This window comes from Mytilinidion resinicola (genome assembly GCF_010093595.1).
Source record: "Mytilinidion resinicola strain CBS 304.34 unplaced genomic scaffold BDZ99scaffold_1, whole genome shotgun sequence".
NCBI lineage: Eukaryota > Fungi > Ascomycota > Dothideomycetes > Mytilinidiales > Mytilinidiaceae > Mytilinidion > Mytilinidion resinicola.
Window position 1 is genome coordinate 2,181,662 of NW_022985437.1, and position 14,535 is coordinate 2,196,196.

The window sequence follows — 14,535 nt, forward strand, 5'->3', positions numbered from 1 at the left end:
GTTCTCAGCCGGATGTTGGCCTATTTGACGTTGGTCCACTCATAGATACCCGCGGCGACACCTGCGACACCTGGACGGGTGACGGTTCTCAGCCGTATGACGTTGGTCTACTCGTCGGCACCCTCGGCACCTGGACGGGTGGCGGTTCTCAAGTGGATGCTTTAATTCATGAGACTACGGGGTCGACACTCCAGCTCTATTCTGCCAACAGTAATTCCTAGCCAATCCACCACCTAATGTATGATAAAGAACTCAAGACCACCGCTAATAAAGCATCGCTTGTTGGGTGCGCAGTAGACAGCCGTTGCACGGCCAAAGGGTTTTGTATTAGTACCATCAGTGATGTACAGGGTTTGAGATGGTTCTGAAAGAGCGACAAGAACTTGTTCGCGTTTGTTGATCAGCCATTTCCCCCCAGAATGGGATTTTAGTATAAGATAGCGGGTTGGTTGCTACAATATGTCAGTACCGGTTCAAAAGCTCTTCAATGGGCTTATTACCATCTCAACCAGCTTCTGCACCTCGTTCACCAAACCCAGAGCCAAGTCCTTATACTCAGACATCTCGGTTCTGTTAGTGCACTCATCAAGGTCTTGCCCCTCAGCTGGCACATATTTTCCCTTCTCTTTAAGCCACAATCCCGCCACTAGTATTATCTTTTGAATCTCCTCGGAGAGTTGGAGTTCGTCTAGGTGTTCTGGCATGGAGGGATGGAGTTTGATGGAATAAGTTGTGATGGTCTCGGGATTTTTCAGCCGAAGTCGGTCGGCCTAGATAGGATGTCCTTTTAGCGCTGTTATCATATAGAGGGTATAACTTACAATTTTGCGCAGTATCAGAACTAGATACCAGATGCAAGATTTGCTGTCGAGCTGAAAAGGCGTTCTAGCCAGGTGTTTTGGCGGGGTCAAGCCAAGTCTACCATGTGACCTTTGCGCAGGGTCATCAAACGTCTCGTGCCCTTCAATACTTAGGCAAATGAAACTATACGGAAAATGTCTTTCGTGCGGCCCTGTGGATAGTGGGGTTGGTAGCTTTCGAGTGCTGGGGGAGATGTCGTACGTGCCAAGGCAGACGCTTTCATCCGACTTTCCGTAGTTGTGCCGGCAAGCGCGGAGGCACTATAATACGCTTTAGCGTCCTCACGCCTCACTACCACTCTCAGCATCTTCCACCTAATTCTAGTGTGCCTCCTGCCTGATAGGCAGCTGAGGACTTATTCTTCGCAAGCACACTCGTGGCCCCGCAAGCCATTCAATCAGCCAACCACAGGAACATGGCCTCCAGGTGCAAAACTCATGTCCATACCGTTTGATGCGTGCCTGGGTCCCTTCAAGACATGCAAACAAGCATGTCGAAAGCGCTCGTTACGACCACAGGCAGCACCAAAAGTTGTTTTCGACGGTTCACGTACAGGCTGGAACCGAGCCGCCCTTGGATACATATAAAGCCTCTTTCCTTGCTCATTATTCTCACTGTGCTAAAAGCTTCCTTTACTGCGTTGATCCTGTCGTCACTACAACCCTGCCATTCATGCCTCCTCTTACTCCTTTGATAGGAATAATAGCTTGGATTCCTTTCTACTATATTAAAGTAGAAGCCACAAATCAGCCAAACTACGGTCGCTATCCACCAAATATTCCCCCTCCCAAAATGGGTTTCGATCCAAACAATTACTCCCAGGTAGCCACCATTTACAACTCTTGTGATTTAATACTGAAGTTTAGCTAGATATATATCCTAGCTGTTGGTCAACCGGGATATGCGGACGACCCCTGCTTGGACGAGCCCTGCTTCATCGTAAGCCCTGAGTACAGTTCTGACCGGCTGTGCGCGACCGTTACGGACCTAGAACGCTTTGTGCCTGAAATACGTGAAATAGGCAAGAAGGTGTTGAAAGACTATTGGAAATGGAGGGCGGTGGATCTTGAGGGGCATCCTCTGCCCGAATATCAAAGTTATTACGATACCTATTTGTATGTAGAACCGACGTTGTACAATCCGCTGAGTGGTGATCTTACAAGGGAGGGACTGTACCGGATGGTCAAAAGGTTGGACTAAAATATGCAAATGGCGTGGAAAGGACGGTTTTGGTACTTATCGGCTTAATGATTATTTCCTTGTGTCCCTCGTGCGTTCCTATTTGTGAGTCCAAACTTTTCGCTCTTATGCTAGACTGTTACGAACACCTCCACACGACCAGCCAATGACAGGAAGCATATCATCCCGCGATGGGACGATAAGGAGGCATGGGCAGTACTGCTAAAGGGCAGCTGCAGGAAAGGAAGGCACGTGACCAAAGGTGGCACGTGCGCCTGACCTCTTGACCTCCGTGCTTGGCGCGAGGGCGAGAGGTCAGGACAAAATTGTATGAAGGGCCAAAGACTATAAAGAGTCTGAAGGATCTCCTTTGCGTTTCTCTCTTTGTACTCAAATCTACTGTTGTAACAATCCTTGATCTTTGGAGAGCCAAAATTAAGAACGGCCTATTGTGACCAATTGCAGATTTGGCCTGATTTGTGGGCGGATAAGGTACGTAGTTACACTGATTCCCCGCTGTTGTACGGCACGCCACTATCCAGTCAACTTAGTATGATAGTGGCCTCGGGGTCGTCTTCGGCATCCGCCTGCGGTGTGCGTGCAGGTGCCTCGTCCCCGCCAGCCAAGTCGTCGGCGGCTTCTGCCCCGTCCACCACGCACTCGACAAGTCCGTCGACGGCCCGCCGCTCGAATAAGCGGTTCTTGAAACCCATCATCAGGCACTTGCGTGCCGTCAGCCGCTTTGTCTGGTCCAAGACCAGCATGCCCTGCAGCATGTCAACGTCCTTTCCTGACTCCTGGTCATCCAACCAAGCCGTCAGCGCGTCCACCCAGGTCTTGGCCCAAGAGCGCCACTGGTCCGATGACATGCTTTTCTGTGTTTGTCTGGGCGCTGGGATACCGTACAGCCACTTAAGGGCCATAACGCCAAGTGACCACACGTCAGCAGGTGGGCCGTGGGCCATTTTGCTGAAGTTAAAAGCAGCGAGGTTGAAGGGGTGAAGAGCGATACCCGAAAGGGTAAGTATAGCCCCGCTAAGCCCGAAGAGGAGCGCACCAGGACAGCTTTTACAAACTGCTCTATTTCCTATAGACCAGACTGCCGAGGCCAGCTTCATAGATCAGCTCAATGTACGGGCTGTTGGGAGATGTTGTGGAGGAAAGCGGAATAGGTGCTTCCGTCAAGTTGTAGCTTGAATTATCGCCGTCGTCATTCCAGGTTGCCTCATCGGATGGAAATGGTGAACGATGGAGCACAAGGCCACCAATGAGCCAAGTGTTTAAATCAATTTATTTGAGGGACTTGTTGATATGGTCCTCGCCCCATTTCCGCACAACAACCATATGGCGCTATTGATGCGATGGATGGATATCGGCCGACAAAGTTTTCACCGCGAATCAAATATTGATGCTCTAGTGACTAGAGTTTAGCGTTTGCATTCAAACTATGATCCATAAACTTACAGTGGTAGAACCGAAATAACAAAAGGCACCAGCGTCACGAAAAGGTATTTCTCGGAGAAGGATGCAGACGAGCGAAGATATCCCGGCAAGCACCGTAGAGCTGGAGGCGACAGGAATCAAATGGTAGCGCGGTGGAGCATGCGAGGAAGCGATGTTCGTGTCGCGGGTCTGCCCAGGCGGAATTTGCCGCCCAACTTCAATCCCTGACACATTGCACGTGATATACGGATGAACGAGGCTTAGCAGGAATCCTTCACAGCCTTGCTCCTCGAACCTCACGCTCTCGCGAACCTCGCGCTCTCACAAACCTCGCATTCGCACGATCCTCTCGATCGCTCAATTCTCCTCTTTCCTCTACGTCTTTGCCATCGCCCGCTTCCTACGACCACCTGCCCGCTTCCTACGACCACCTACCCACTTCCTACAACCACCCACTTCCTACGACCACCCACTTCCTACGACACCCACTTCCTACGACCACCCACTTCCTACGACACCCACTTCCTACGATCACCCACTTCCTACGATCATCCACTTTTTGCGATCACCCGGTTCCCACAGATTATGAGGCGAGAGGACGCTATGGCTTCGCCCTTAATTGGCCATTTAAGCCGTCCAGTACGGTTTCTTATACGTACTCGCCCAGTCCAGCTTAAGAAGATTCACCCTTCCGTTGACAAGGCTGACACCGAGTTACTCGAGAAATTCTGGACTCAAATATCCGGGCGCACCGACACAACTGAGATAACAGCGATATGGGCTGCTGCCTGGCTCCGGCTCGCTGCGGCTCGCTGTGGTTAGGGAGCTAGCCAATAGGCGTCCAACCGCTGGCCCGATGGCCTGAACAATTGAGGGATTCTGGGAGGGCTCGCACGATTGAGAGTGCTTTTTGTTAAAAGCCGCGAAGCCTAGCGCGAAATTCAGGCGGAGTTGAGGCTGGACAATGTTCCACGCCAAGCCTGCGCCAGAGCGTGCGGCCACCACAGCTCAACCGGAGTTGTCAGGCGACTCTACCAACTCCACCGCGCCGCACCGCCGCGCCGCACCGATGCAGTCGCGCAAGCTGCTGAGCCAGCTTGTCATGTCCGTGGTCTTTCTCCCGCGCGCCAGCAGCGCGTCTTGCGACCTCCTGGAGTTCACAAGGTGCACTGCTGAGTCAGGCTAGCGTGTCGCTGCTGATTGGCGGGGCGTTCCAACTTTCACGCTGGTTTTCACCCTCGCACGACATCACGGCTAGGCCATGTATCCTCAATCAGCACTCACCACAGCCCGGCAACTCGGAAAAGATACGGCTACGGAGCAACCATCCTACCTTGTCGACAACCCGTGCCGACAACAACTCTCCGCGGGGCAGCACCATTCCTGACACTTGGGACTCACCGCCGTCAAATACTGACGATGTAGAGGGAATTGATCGGGAGAGAGTATATGTGAAGTGATGGGATAGGACAGTTTGCACGGATAAGTAACTAGCTACTAGAATAGAAATGGAGTTAATACCGAGTAATTGGCCAGTCACCCCAGCATCACCCCCCGGCAGTTGTAGCAAACTGTCTTTGGATTTGCCTTCAGTGCGCATCCGTTTCTTTGGTTGTCCAGTATTTAATGGCGATGCCGTCTCTTCATCACTGGCTAACGCTAGTCTCTAAGAAGTATCTTCCGAGCACGCCAAACTTCTAACCAAATCGTGATACCGACGGTACCGATTTAGCGGTTCTTCAACTCCTAGTGTACGCAAGATAGTGCAAATATTCGACGAGAATGGACCGGTCTCTTCGGACTCCAGCTCCTCAATGAGATATTCGAGCCTCTCCGTTCTACGGCGCATTCTTTCCAATTCGTGCAGCCGTATATACAGCCGTACGTGAGCTTATATATAAGGCCATATAAATCGGAAAGAATGCACTGTAAAATAGAGAGGCTGTATAGCTATGCCGATTTGTATAGCCTCATGTATGAGCTCACGTACGGCTAAGTGAATAAGAAAGGCTACACGTGCAAATGCACGTGAGAATAGAGCTCCGGACGAAGCTCCGAGCCGCTCCAGCCAATTAGAAGATCAGTCAAGAGGAAGGGTGTGCGTGGAGTGATTAAGGGGTGTGTCAATATCCCTCCCCAATTGAAAATCGAAAATTGAAAATCGAGCCAAGAACCCCGCGCCACCAACCTGTACAATTAGTTATAGAGTCTCTTAGCATTCATAGAGTAGAGCAATATAGTTCTCATAGAGTTGATATTTGCCTAGGCTAACTATTCTAGCCTAGGACGATGGAAGATACCATCATCGTGTTTAAGAAAGATGTGTACCTGACAGGCTCATACCTCGTACAAGACCTATTGAATAGAGATCCTAGGCGCCAGCACCGCCGCCAGCACCTCCACGGCCACGACCTCTACCTCCACGACCACCTTGTCCTCCTGCAAGGCCTCCGGTGATTGCTGGGGCACCACGGCCTCGACCACCGCCACGACCTCGTACGCCGCAACGTTTGGAAGACCGCCGTGGGCGTTTAAGCCAGGAACCGCGTTCGTATTGAGTCGAGCGACTGCAGCCTGATTTGGGTGGCTGCTGTGCAAAATCAGGTTGGCCTCGGCCATGTAGTTGCGGCGGTAGACCTCGTGACTACCGTTGTTGTTGATACCGTTCGTGGTAGCTGGGCCATGATAGGCGTTGGGGTTCGTGTAAGTTGCTATCGTACGATAGTTGTTGTAGGTTTGTTGGTGTAGGAGGTTGGTGTAGGAGGTAGAAGGTAGAAAAGAGACACCTAGATATAGAGAGGAGGACGTAGCTAGGTAAGGTACTAGCTAGGTGCTGCCTAGCCGTACGCACGTGGCAGGATAATAGTAAGTTACTGCAATAGAAGTAAGGTAGAGTAGTAAAAAGAAAAAGAGCAAAAAGAAATCTTTCGCCGGGCTCGAACCCGGGCTGTAGCTTAATCTTTCTTTATACAAAAAAGCCAAATTCACCGTACAAAAAGCAAAATTCATCTAGTCTTAGTTGGTTACTCCCCCTCAGCGTGGAAGACCGCCCAAGCCCCTAAGCCATCCAGAAGCGGTCTCAGCGAGTAGTGTTTACTCGCTGAGACCGCTTCTGGATGGCTTAGGGGCTTAGGCAGTCTTCTACGCTGAGGGGGATTAACCAACCAAGCCCAGATGAATTTGAAGTTTGCCAGAATAGCCTAGTATATAAGGTAGCAGCGGTGCAGAGAAATAAGCAGGTGGGGTAGTTATAGATTTCTACAGAAGCGGAAGTAGCTACACGGAGCCCCGCCGCAGTCCCCTCCGCAGCCCCCTCCATACGCTCCGCCTCTATAAACTTAGTGCCTGCTGCGAAGGCCGTACAAGGATGTAATACTCCCGTCCTTAGGTGATTTCTCTTCTTGTACACTTGATACTTGTAAGAGTCCTCGCTTTCGATTGAAGAAAAGGATCAGGATCCGGTTCTTGAGCCTATCCTCTACATCTGTAGGCAACCGACGGTTTATCCCCCAGCTCTTAAACGGATTCTTCAACGTACAAAGACTAATTTGGATATTATAATCCTCCGCAAAGTATACAACAAGCTGGTCGTAATTAAGGCCTTTGCAAAGAGGCCGATCAACTCAAGTTGGTACTGGTCCAGGTCTATCTTGGGGCGTCCTGCTTGAAAACTGTTAGCTATTGTACGAAGGATAAGATTCCAATTTACCTGGCATGATGTGTTAGTATTAGAACGTTGTATTGTTGGAGGAATCTATTGCTGGAATAATCTGGTGGTGCGGGGTTCTCGGTTGCAATTTTCGATTTTGAATTGTTGCACTTTTCACGTTAATAGACCACCGTAGGTATGTTGAACTAGGCTAATTTTCAACTGTAAACGATCCCTGCCGTCTAGCCAACCAATGAAGTAAGGCTTGCCCATGCTCTATAGCCCACTTTCGGTCCATTGCCTGCCTACTCTTCTTGGCCCTCATCGCGCAAGTCCAGGATTAACTTACATACAATGTCGCCGATCGATTCATCCCCAATGGACTGCTAGCGACGCCATTTAGAACGTGGGCAACAAGCTCGATCTCAAACCGCGACCCAAGTCGATCTCAAGCAAAAGCGAGATTCAGCCGTTCTTGTTTGATCTTGGTGGACGCGGATCCAAAGACAATGCCACACTATCCCTCGACCTGTGTCCGGGTGATGATGAGGAAGGCAAGGCCTACATCAAGCCATCGCCAAACGCAGTTGCATACCAGTCATCACGAGCGTCAGCATGTGGTCTGTCACTCAACACTCGCATACTCGCATTCAAGCCCGCCCCTCCCGAGTCTTCGAAGCCCATTGACCTCTAGTCTCAATACAACTGCCCACTCAAGCCGGCCGGTGGTCTTTCTGCACAATTCCGTCGTTGTGTGCCTTCAGCACCAGAGCGAGTTGTCGATGCAGCAGGTCCCGTTGACGACTACTACCTCAATTGCCTGGACTGGTCCTCCGGTAATCAAGTCATCATCGGCCTCGAGCGCTCTATCTACATCCGAGGTTCGACGATGGTGTGGAAGGCGTCAACGTGTTGACGAACGATTAATTCGGATCTTAAAGATCTACGATCAGGAGTCAGGTCGGCTGGCCGTTGGAGACGCTTGTGTACATTGACGGCGGTGGCCGACGTCGGTTTGCGATAACTGCAAAGAGTTAGCGAAATTGCTGCAAGAGTCAAACGATACTTCACCTTTGGAGGATGACCTACATCGTTACTAGATGAGACTGTGGAGTACCTGATGTTGGTTGTGAAATTCGTCCCTGCAGCGATGTTCTGACCGCCCGCATCCAGCCGCGGCGACACGGTGGCTGGGTCAACCCAAAACGCGCGGCTTGGCACCTATAATCGACCAGTCCGCGTCACAATTATCTGCAACTCCGTACAATGATATCTGAATGCCGCCACGTCTTTGATAGCGTTATTTTGGCTCCCGTGGCTCCCTTGGGACGCTGGCGTTACCACTTTGCTGACGATTCGCCAGCACCGTGGGGCCCATTTTGGCTGCCATGGCTCTCCGCACTAGACGCTAAGCCTTAAACCCCTGACTTACCGTTATAAGCATATAGTCACGACAAACTAAGGCAGCAAAGTGAAATTCATTCAAAAAATATCGCAATAAATTAGTCCCATGCTTACTTCGTAAGCCTTTTCATCTGAAGACAGTTTTGTCGCTCAGCTATCCCCTTCAAAATACTCACGAACAGACTAGCCGTGTCCATGTTAGCGTTTTTGTCCTGAAGGGATATATGTAGCTCAACAGGCTCCCAACTCTTCAATAGCGTTTGACCCACTCCATGCGGCACCGTCCCTTTTTCGGACGACCGATTAAACTCCTTCGTCAATGTTTCCTCGAAGCGCTGTACCGGCTTAGCAAAGTGATATGCTGTTATCTCGTCAAAGAGGTTCGACTTTAGACTCTGCAACTTCATCCACTCAACCATTATGTCATCCCCCAACTTCTCGTCTTTATTTCTTATGTACTTGGCCCAATTGACACGTCCGAAGGCCTCTGGTTCCTTTCGTTCTCGGCGGGACCGCCGCCGGTTCGAACCCGTAGCCGCCTCGAGTGGCGTGGGCATTGATGAGGTTTCCATGGCACACGGCCCTGGTATATGTTAGATTAACCCGTCCTTCCTTGGAACATAGATTGGGCTTACCCTCTGAGCTATCAGGGGATTGGATGGTTTCAGCTTCTTCGATTTCCCGAAGGTCTCTGCCCCTTGATTGCGCTTCTGAAATTTGAATTCGCGCAAAAGGTCGGCGCGCAAGCCATCGAGGTGGTCAGTGTCCATGACTTCTCCGTCCGAAGAAACTTTGCAAGAATTGTGCGCCATCTCCGTCGCCTTTCTCTTCTTTAGGTTCATGACTGGGTGAAGTCGTTGAGTAGAAGAATCTCCAAGAGCTGGGATGACGACATCCTCCTCATCGAGGTGGTCAGTTCCCAAGGTTTCTTCGTCCGAAGTGTCCAAGGCTTCTTCATCCGATGATATCGCCAAAACTTCGTGCCCTATCTTCTGCTTCGGATTTTGCACCGGGTGACGTGGGCCAGTAGAGGAACCCTCCGGAGCTGGGGTGACCGCTTTCTCGGCGTGTGGATCCATAGCTTCTTCACCTGAGCATAAGATCTCCCAAATACTGTAACGCCTCTCCTTTGCCTCTCTTTTTTTTAGGGGTTTTACTGGGGGAAGTTGGCCAGTAGAGAAACCTCTAAGAGCTATGGCGATGGTATCCTCCTTCACCCTTCGCTTGCTTGTATTGGCTTGCGCCAGTGGGCGAAACTGGCTAGTGGAAGCTTCTCCGAGAGCTGGGGCGACAGCATCATTACCAGACGACGGAGGGTCAAGGCGTTCTTCGTGGTCACTATCATTCATTGCCAGCTCCGCTGGCTTGGCTGGCTCCTTGAGATACTGTTTATTCGGAAGTGCGTAATAACGTATTTCGTGGTCGCTATCGTCCAACGGCAGCTCGGGGCAGTGAGCCGACGGCTGGGCTGGTCGCTCCACTGGATCTTCGACTGGATCTTCGGCTGGCTTTTTGGCTGATTCTTCGACTGGCTGCTCGGCTGGTGCATCGAGGCTTTCTCCGGGGTCGCTATCGCTGGTCCTCTGCTCCGGGGACTGAGCTGGTAGCTCAGCAAGCCTCTCCACTGGCTGCTCCACTGACTCGGCGGATAAAGATAGACTGGCATCTGTGGGCACGTCTTGAGGCGGTGGCAATAAAAGGGAAGCGGGATCTTGGTAACCGCTTTCGTTAAACGCTTGGTTTGAGGAGGCGGACTGAGTGCTCGTCATAACCATTGTGGATATTGTACGGTAGACTAGCGTGTGAGAAGAAGAGTAAGGCCAGAAGGCTGTGGTGTGCTTGCAGATGCGGGAGAGGAATGAAAGAGTGCTTGGGAGTTGGACTTCGGGCGGGCTGACCATGCTTTAAGTACTGCGAGAGCTTCTATCTTTGTCACATGCTGCTGTATCAGTTGGCGGAAGCCTTGTCCCTGGTGGGTCCACTGCGGCGACAAATACAGAGCCTGCACAGCAAGATTTCATTCACGCCGAAGACCATAAGCCACGGTTTAACCTCAACGTCTGTTCCAGCTCTCCACCTTCTCTAGCATTCCGAGCCAACCATCGCAAGGGCTGTATCACTGCCACCTCCCTCGTGTCAAACGACGCCTGTTCCTGACCAGTCAACGGTGTACGCATGAACAATTCTTGAAGTAGTTGGTGCGGTAAGGGAATGCAAAGCCTCGTTTTCTATTATCAGCAGCCTTGCCCCTGAGCCATTCAACAGCGCCTAACATGCAACTCCATCACTGCCACCTCCGTCAGAAATTACGCATGAAGGTCACTATTAAAAGGAGTTGGCATGGCGGCGAAGCCTGTCTCAGTCATCTTATCCTCTCGAGAGCCTGTCCCCTAACTCAGCCATTCACGGGCGCCCAACATCTAGCTTCGTCACTGCCACCTCCTGGCGTGAGCGTGCGCATGAGGATCACTTCTTAATGGAGTTGGTGTGGCAGCGAAGGAAGGCAGAGCAAAGTGCGAAGTCTCGTCACTCCCCTTTTTCAGCCCCCTGAGCCAATCGTTAACTCATGCGAGAAGGAATCCTGTCACCTCCCTCATGATTAGTGATGCAGTTATTAGTGATGCAGTCAACAATATACGCATGAACCTTCAGCCACGTAATGGTTTTACCGTCGGCATGAGGGCGCGAGTCTTCGCCCCGGTGCCTTAGCACAAGCATTGCCTGCACTTTGACGTCGCCGGGATCAATCGTTGGTTGAGATATTTCCACTTACTTGGATCACGTTCTTTATCAGGGGCGGAACGCCGTTCCAAACATGCTCAGCCCCTGGCAGCGTTACCACTAGGAGGTTCGCATGGATGCCTTATAATCTATGGCGTAGAGGCGTAGCTGCTGATAAGCGTTATTGGGTGCGTCGCCGTCCGATCTACACGAGATCAGGAATAGATTAGAACGCCGCATGCCTTAGCAGCAGCTGGAGAGGCTTGCATGAATATCTGGGAGCGCCCAAGCCTTGTGTTGGCGAGGGAAGGCTATGGATACGCACCATGAATCAGAAGTCAGCCTCACGGATTGCATGAGAAAGTGCCCCTGAGGTGTGCTAGCGCTCAAGGGATCCGTAGGCAGCAAACACCTCTAGCTAGGAAGCTGCGTCAAGGCGCGTAACCGGGCTTGAGTGAAGCCACTCTTGACCAGTTGCCTCCATATTGCCATCTTGGAGTGGCTCGGCGAAAGGGGCTGACGCCAGTCCTTGTCATTCAGAAACACTCCCTCGGAAGCACAGCAACGGGATGTGGGTAGGGAGGGATCAGGCTCCTATCATAGCCATACCATAGCGCATCTATAACACCTCTAAGTCAGTGGACCGAGGCGCAGTTGAGACGGAGCCTACTTTTAGCTCTCCCACTGAGCAATAGAGGAGAGCAGGATATAAAAGGCCTCCATACCTCTCAACCAAGCGTACATCAGGCACACTACTCTTCCTCCTTTTTATCAGACACCGAACTAGCAGCTGCATAAGGAGTATCTTCGACAATGAGTGATTCGAACGCTACAATTGAAGATCCTACATTGTACCAGGCCGAGGTATATTCGAAATGTCAAATCCTTTGTGAGATACTGCTAATAGAAGCTAGGGTACACCGCTTGCTGCCAACTCTACAGGTTCCGATGAGGTCGTTGACATAGCCGGGTGGGTAAGTAATACTTGCTTCCCTGCTACCTGTTCGATGGTTTGCTAATGCAAGCAGGATACGCCAGAGCACGAGAATAATGGGGGGGGAATTGAGGCCGATGCGGAAGAAAGAGCCAGGAAGCTCTCACCATGCGCTGACAAGATGAACATGTCGTCTCCATACAGTCAACTAGGTAATTCTTTCAAACAAATCTTCTTAAGCTCTAACTTACTCCATTAGGGACGATTGAGAGACTGGGTGCCTTGGCTAATCAACTCAGCTGCAGACTAAGCCGTCTTGAGGGGAAAGTTGATAGCCTTGAAAAGGCCAATCGCTATATTATGGCTCAGCTAGGGAAGTTTGACGATAGGGCTAATAACCTGGAAGAGAATTGGGGAGACACAAGAGACATTATTGGGCTATTGCAAACCGAAATTGATAGCGTCAAGAAAGGGATCAATGAAGTATCAGACCGCGGAGATGAACGGGTGGGAAAGGCTGGAAAGAAGAATACAGCATCCGCGAGGAAAAGGGTACGTGGAGCTTGAAGGTGGACAAGTTTGCAGAATTGGAGGAAACATGTTGGTACTAGTACGCTCTTTAGTCGCTTGCTGCAGGAAATTTGCATATTGGGTTTAAACTGAATCTAGCAATGCCTATTCCCATTCCTATAAGTGCCTGCCGTGTTTATATGCTTCATCGGCGAGGAGTCAGCAGGTTGAGGCTTAGCGTCTGACATGGGAGGAGCACGTTTCGCTATCACGTGCTTGGTCCTTCTTGACCTGCGTCGGGTCACGACTTTCGTTGGCCCATCAGCCGTTTGGTTGAAAAATGCCGCCGTCTTCCTTACTGGCGGGGGATAGCATCGTTCCTTTTATGTAGAGGTTAATTATCTGTAAAAGAATGGAAGAAGGGAGACATACAAGGGTTTCTGGACCTGGAGAAGGCTCATCTGTAGTGGTGTAGGTATGGAATCGGCCGTTACGTCGTGCTATAAACCATATGTCTATACCGTAATCTTCCCATAACTCTTGAAATTTATTATTAAGGGTCTCTAATCGCTTCCGAGCATTTTCGTTTGCGGTTCGCTTTAACTTTGACTGCGCAAGTATTCGTATTGACTGCTTTAAAGACATAGCTGCGAATGCTAGATTATTGGCGGGCGTTAGCTATATGCACGCAACCTCTGCGATATAATATAAGGACTAGAAGTGAATTCTGTATACTGGATACAGGCAGCGGAATGCGCAGAGAATAGAGTTGTATTATGATCCAGTTTTCAGATTACGGTTCCAAAGCTGGTCCCCGCCAAGGTCAAAATTCCAGGTCAGTGGAAGCCGCCCATTGCTAAAAATAAGCATCCCTAAATATAGTACAAGTTTGTGGTGCAGTGCATGCTGGCTTAGGAGACAGATAGTAGCTCCATGTTCCGTTTGAGGCTGTCCCAGATATGGGCCACATATGCCAAGACCTGCCAAGGCGACGAGTGTCCCATTTTCCACATGAGCGACCCCTGCTAGCTACTGTCTAGCCAACCAATGATGTGGTCCGGTAACGGTGCTCGGTGTTAATCTTGGCATGGGTGACGTTTAGATAAAGAGGGCACTGTACGGAAGACACTGAAAGTAGTGACGATAAATAGAAACCATACTTAGTCAATTTAGCCTTTGATTGAATTTGGCTCCGGCTTCTGCACCCTAATAAGTTCTGCTGGGAAGGACATCAAGAATCCTTGTGAAGTAAGGGGTGCAATCAAATGGCTGACCTCTTCGTTCGGCTGGCCCGCCTAAATGCGGCTGGCCTCTTAATTCAGGCAGCCTTTCGAATTGGCTGGCTTCTTCGAAGTCGGCTGGCCTCTTCAAAATCGGCTAGCCTTTCAGAATGGCTGGCCTTTTAAATTGGCTAGCCACTAAAATTGCGGCTGGCCGTTCTGGCACAAATGACTCCAACCCGACATTCTCGTGCTGCTAGTTTCTGCAAGAGTAACCTTTGTAAGTTACTTCAAGCACCCTTTCAACCTCACATAATGCGCTTTGGGTGGGCTATAGATCTTGGTATAGACGACCTGCCTCTATGCTTCTCCGCTCGAGTAATATTAGGAACATAATATTGGGGGCATAGTGATGCACGTCTACTAGGAAATTCGACGGCAGGTCAGCTACCTAAATAGCTCAGGGAGAGTCTGGTGTAGAGTTAAATCGGCCCAATCCTATTAGGGCACTCATCCTGTTCAGCGGCTAGTGTTATACCCATCTGCGGTTTAGTCAAGAGGGGAGTGCGGTCCCGTACGGGAGTATCGGGTCATGAGAATACAGGAAACAGAAT

General features: G+C 50.6%; 6 protein-coding genes across 6 annotated transcripts in view; 4 read left to right on the top strand and 2 right to left on the bottom strand.

Annotated features, from left to right (window-relative positions):
- BDZ99DRAFT_18515 (uncharacterized protein) overlaps positions 1-347 on the top strand; it is a 2,600-nt gene extending 2,253 nt beyond the window's left edge. Inside the window, exon 7 of the mRNA XM_033713087.1 lies at positions 3-347. Within this exon, the coding sequence (XP_033584524.1) occupies positions 3-221 (219 nt within the window). The 3' untranslated portion in view covers positions 222-347. The remainder of the gene's footprint in view (positions 1-2) is intronic.
- An 817-nt stretch (positions 348-1,164) lies between these two features.
- BDZ99DRAFT_457286 (uncharacterized protein) lies at positions 1,165-2,132 on the top strand. The gene is made up of 2 exons (XM_033718649.1): positions 1,165-1,683; positions 1,732-2,132. The coding sequence occupies exons 1-2, from the start codon at positions 1,315-1,317 to the stop codon at positions 2,059-2,061; spliced, it is 699 nt and encodes a 232-aa protein (XP_033584525.1). The 5' UTR covers positions 1,165-1,314; the 3' UTR covers positions 2,062-2,132.
- A 450-nt stretch (positions 2,133-2,582) lies between these two features.
- Positions 2,583-3,005, bottom strand: BDZ99DRAFT_513800 (uncharacterized protein; the record flags this gene model as incomplete). Its single annotated transcript, XM_033724753.1, has 1 exon — positions 2,583-3,005. One exon carries the CDS (start codon positions 3,003-3,005, stop codon positions 2,583-2,585), a length of 423 nt encoding a protein of 140 aa, XP_033584526.1.
- Positions 3,006-4,447: 1,442 nt separating this feature from the next.
- On the top strand, positions 4,448-4,943 carry BDZ99DRAFT_470550 (uncharacterized protein; the record flags this gene model as incomplete). The annotated part of the gene is made up of 2 exons (XM_033721637.1): positions 4,448-4,587; positions 4,670-4,943. 2 exons carry the CDS (start codon positions 4,448-4,450, stop codon positions 4,941-4,943), a joined length of 414 nt encoding a protein of 137 aa, XP_033584527.1.
- Positions 4,944-6,205: 1,262 nt separating this feature from the next.
- BDZ99DRAFT_18621 (uncharacterized protein) lies at positions 6,206-6,528 on the bottom strand. Its single transcript, XM_033713101.1, has one exon. It carries the CDS (start codon positions 6,490-6,492, stop codon positions 6,310-6,312), a length of 183 nt encoding a protein of 60 aa, XP_033584528.1. The 5' UTR covers positions 6,493-6,528; the 3' UTR covers positions 6,206-6,309.
- A 5,542-nt stretch (positions 6,529-12,070) lies between these two features.
- BDZ99DRAFT_565291 (uncharacterized protein) lies at positions 12,071-12,782 on the top strand (the record flags this gene model as incomplete). The annotated part of the gene is made up of 4 exons (XM_033727458.1): positions 12,071-12,121; positions 12,172-12,231; positions 12,286-12,403; positions 12,451-12,782. The coding sequence occupies 4 exons, from the start codon at positions 12,071-12,073 to the stop codon at positions 12,756-12,758; spliced, it is 537 nt and encodes a 178-aa protein (XP_033584529.1). The 3' UTR covers positions 12,759-12,782.
- Between the last annotated feature and the right edge of the window lie 1,753 nt (positions 12,783-14,535).

What these genes read in the sequence shown, in the direction of transcription:
- BDZ99DRAFT_457286 (XM_033718649.1), top strand. Translation starts at nt 1,315, where the DNA reads ATGCGTGCCTGGGTCCCTTCAAGACATGCAAACAAGCATGTCGAAAGC. An exon ending in ATCCAAACAATTACTCCCAG is followed by an intron (nt 1,684 to 1,731) that starts GTAGCCACCATT and finishes AAGTTTAGCTAG; the next exon opens with ATATATATCCTAGCTGTTGG.
- BDZ99DRAFT_18621 (XM_033713101.1), bottom strand. Translation starts at nt 6,492, where the DNA reads ATGAATTTTGCTTTTTGTACGGTGAATTTGGCTTTTTTGTATAAAGAA.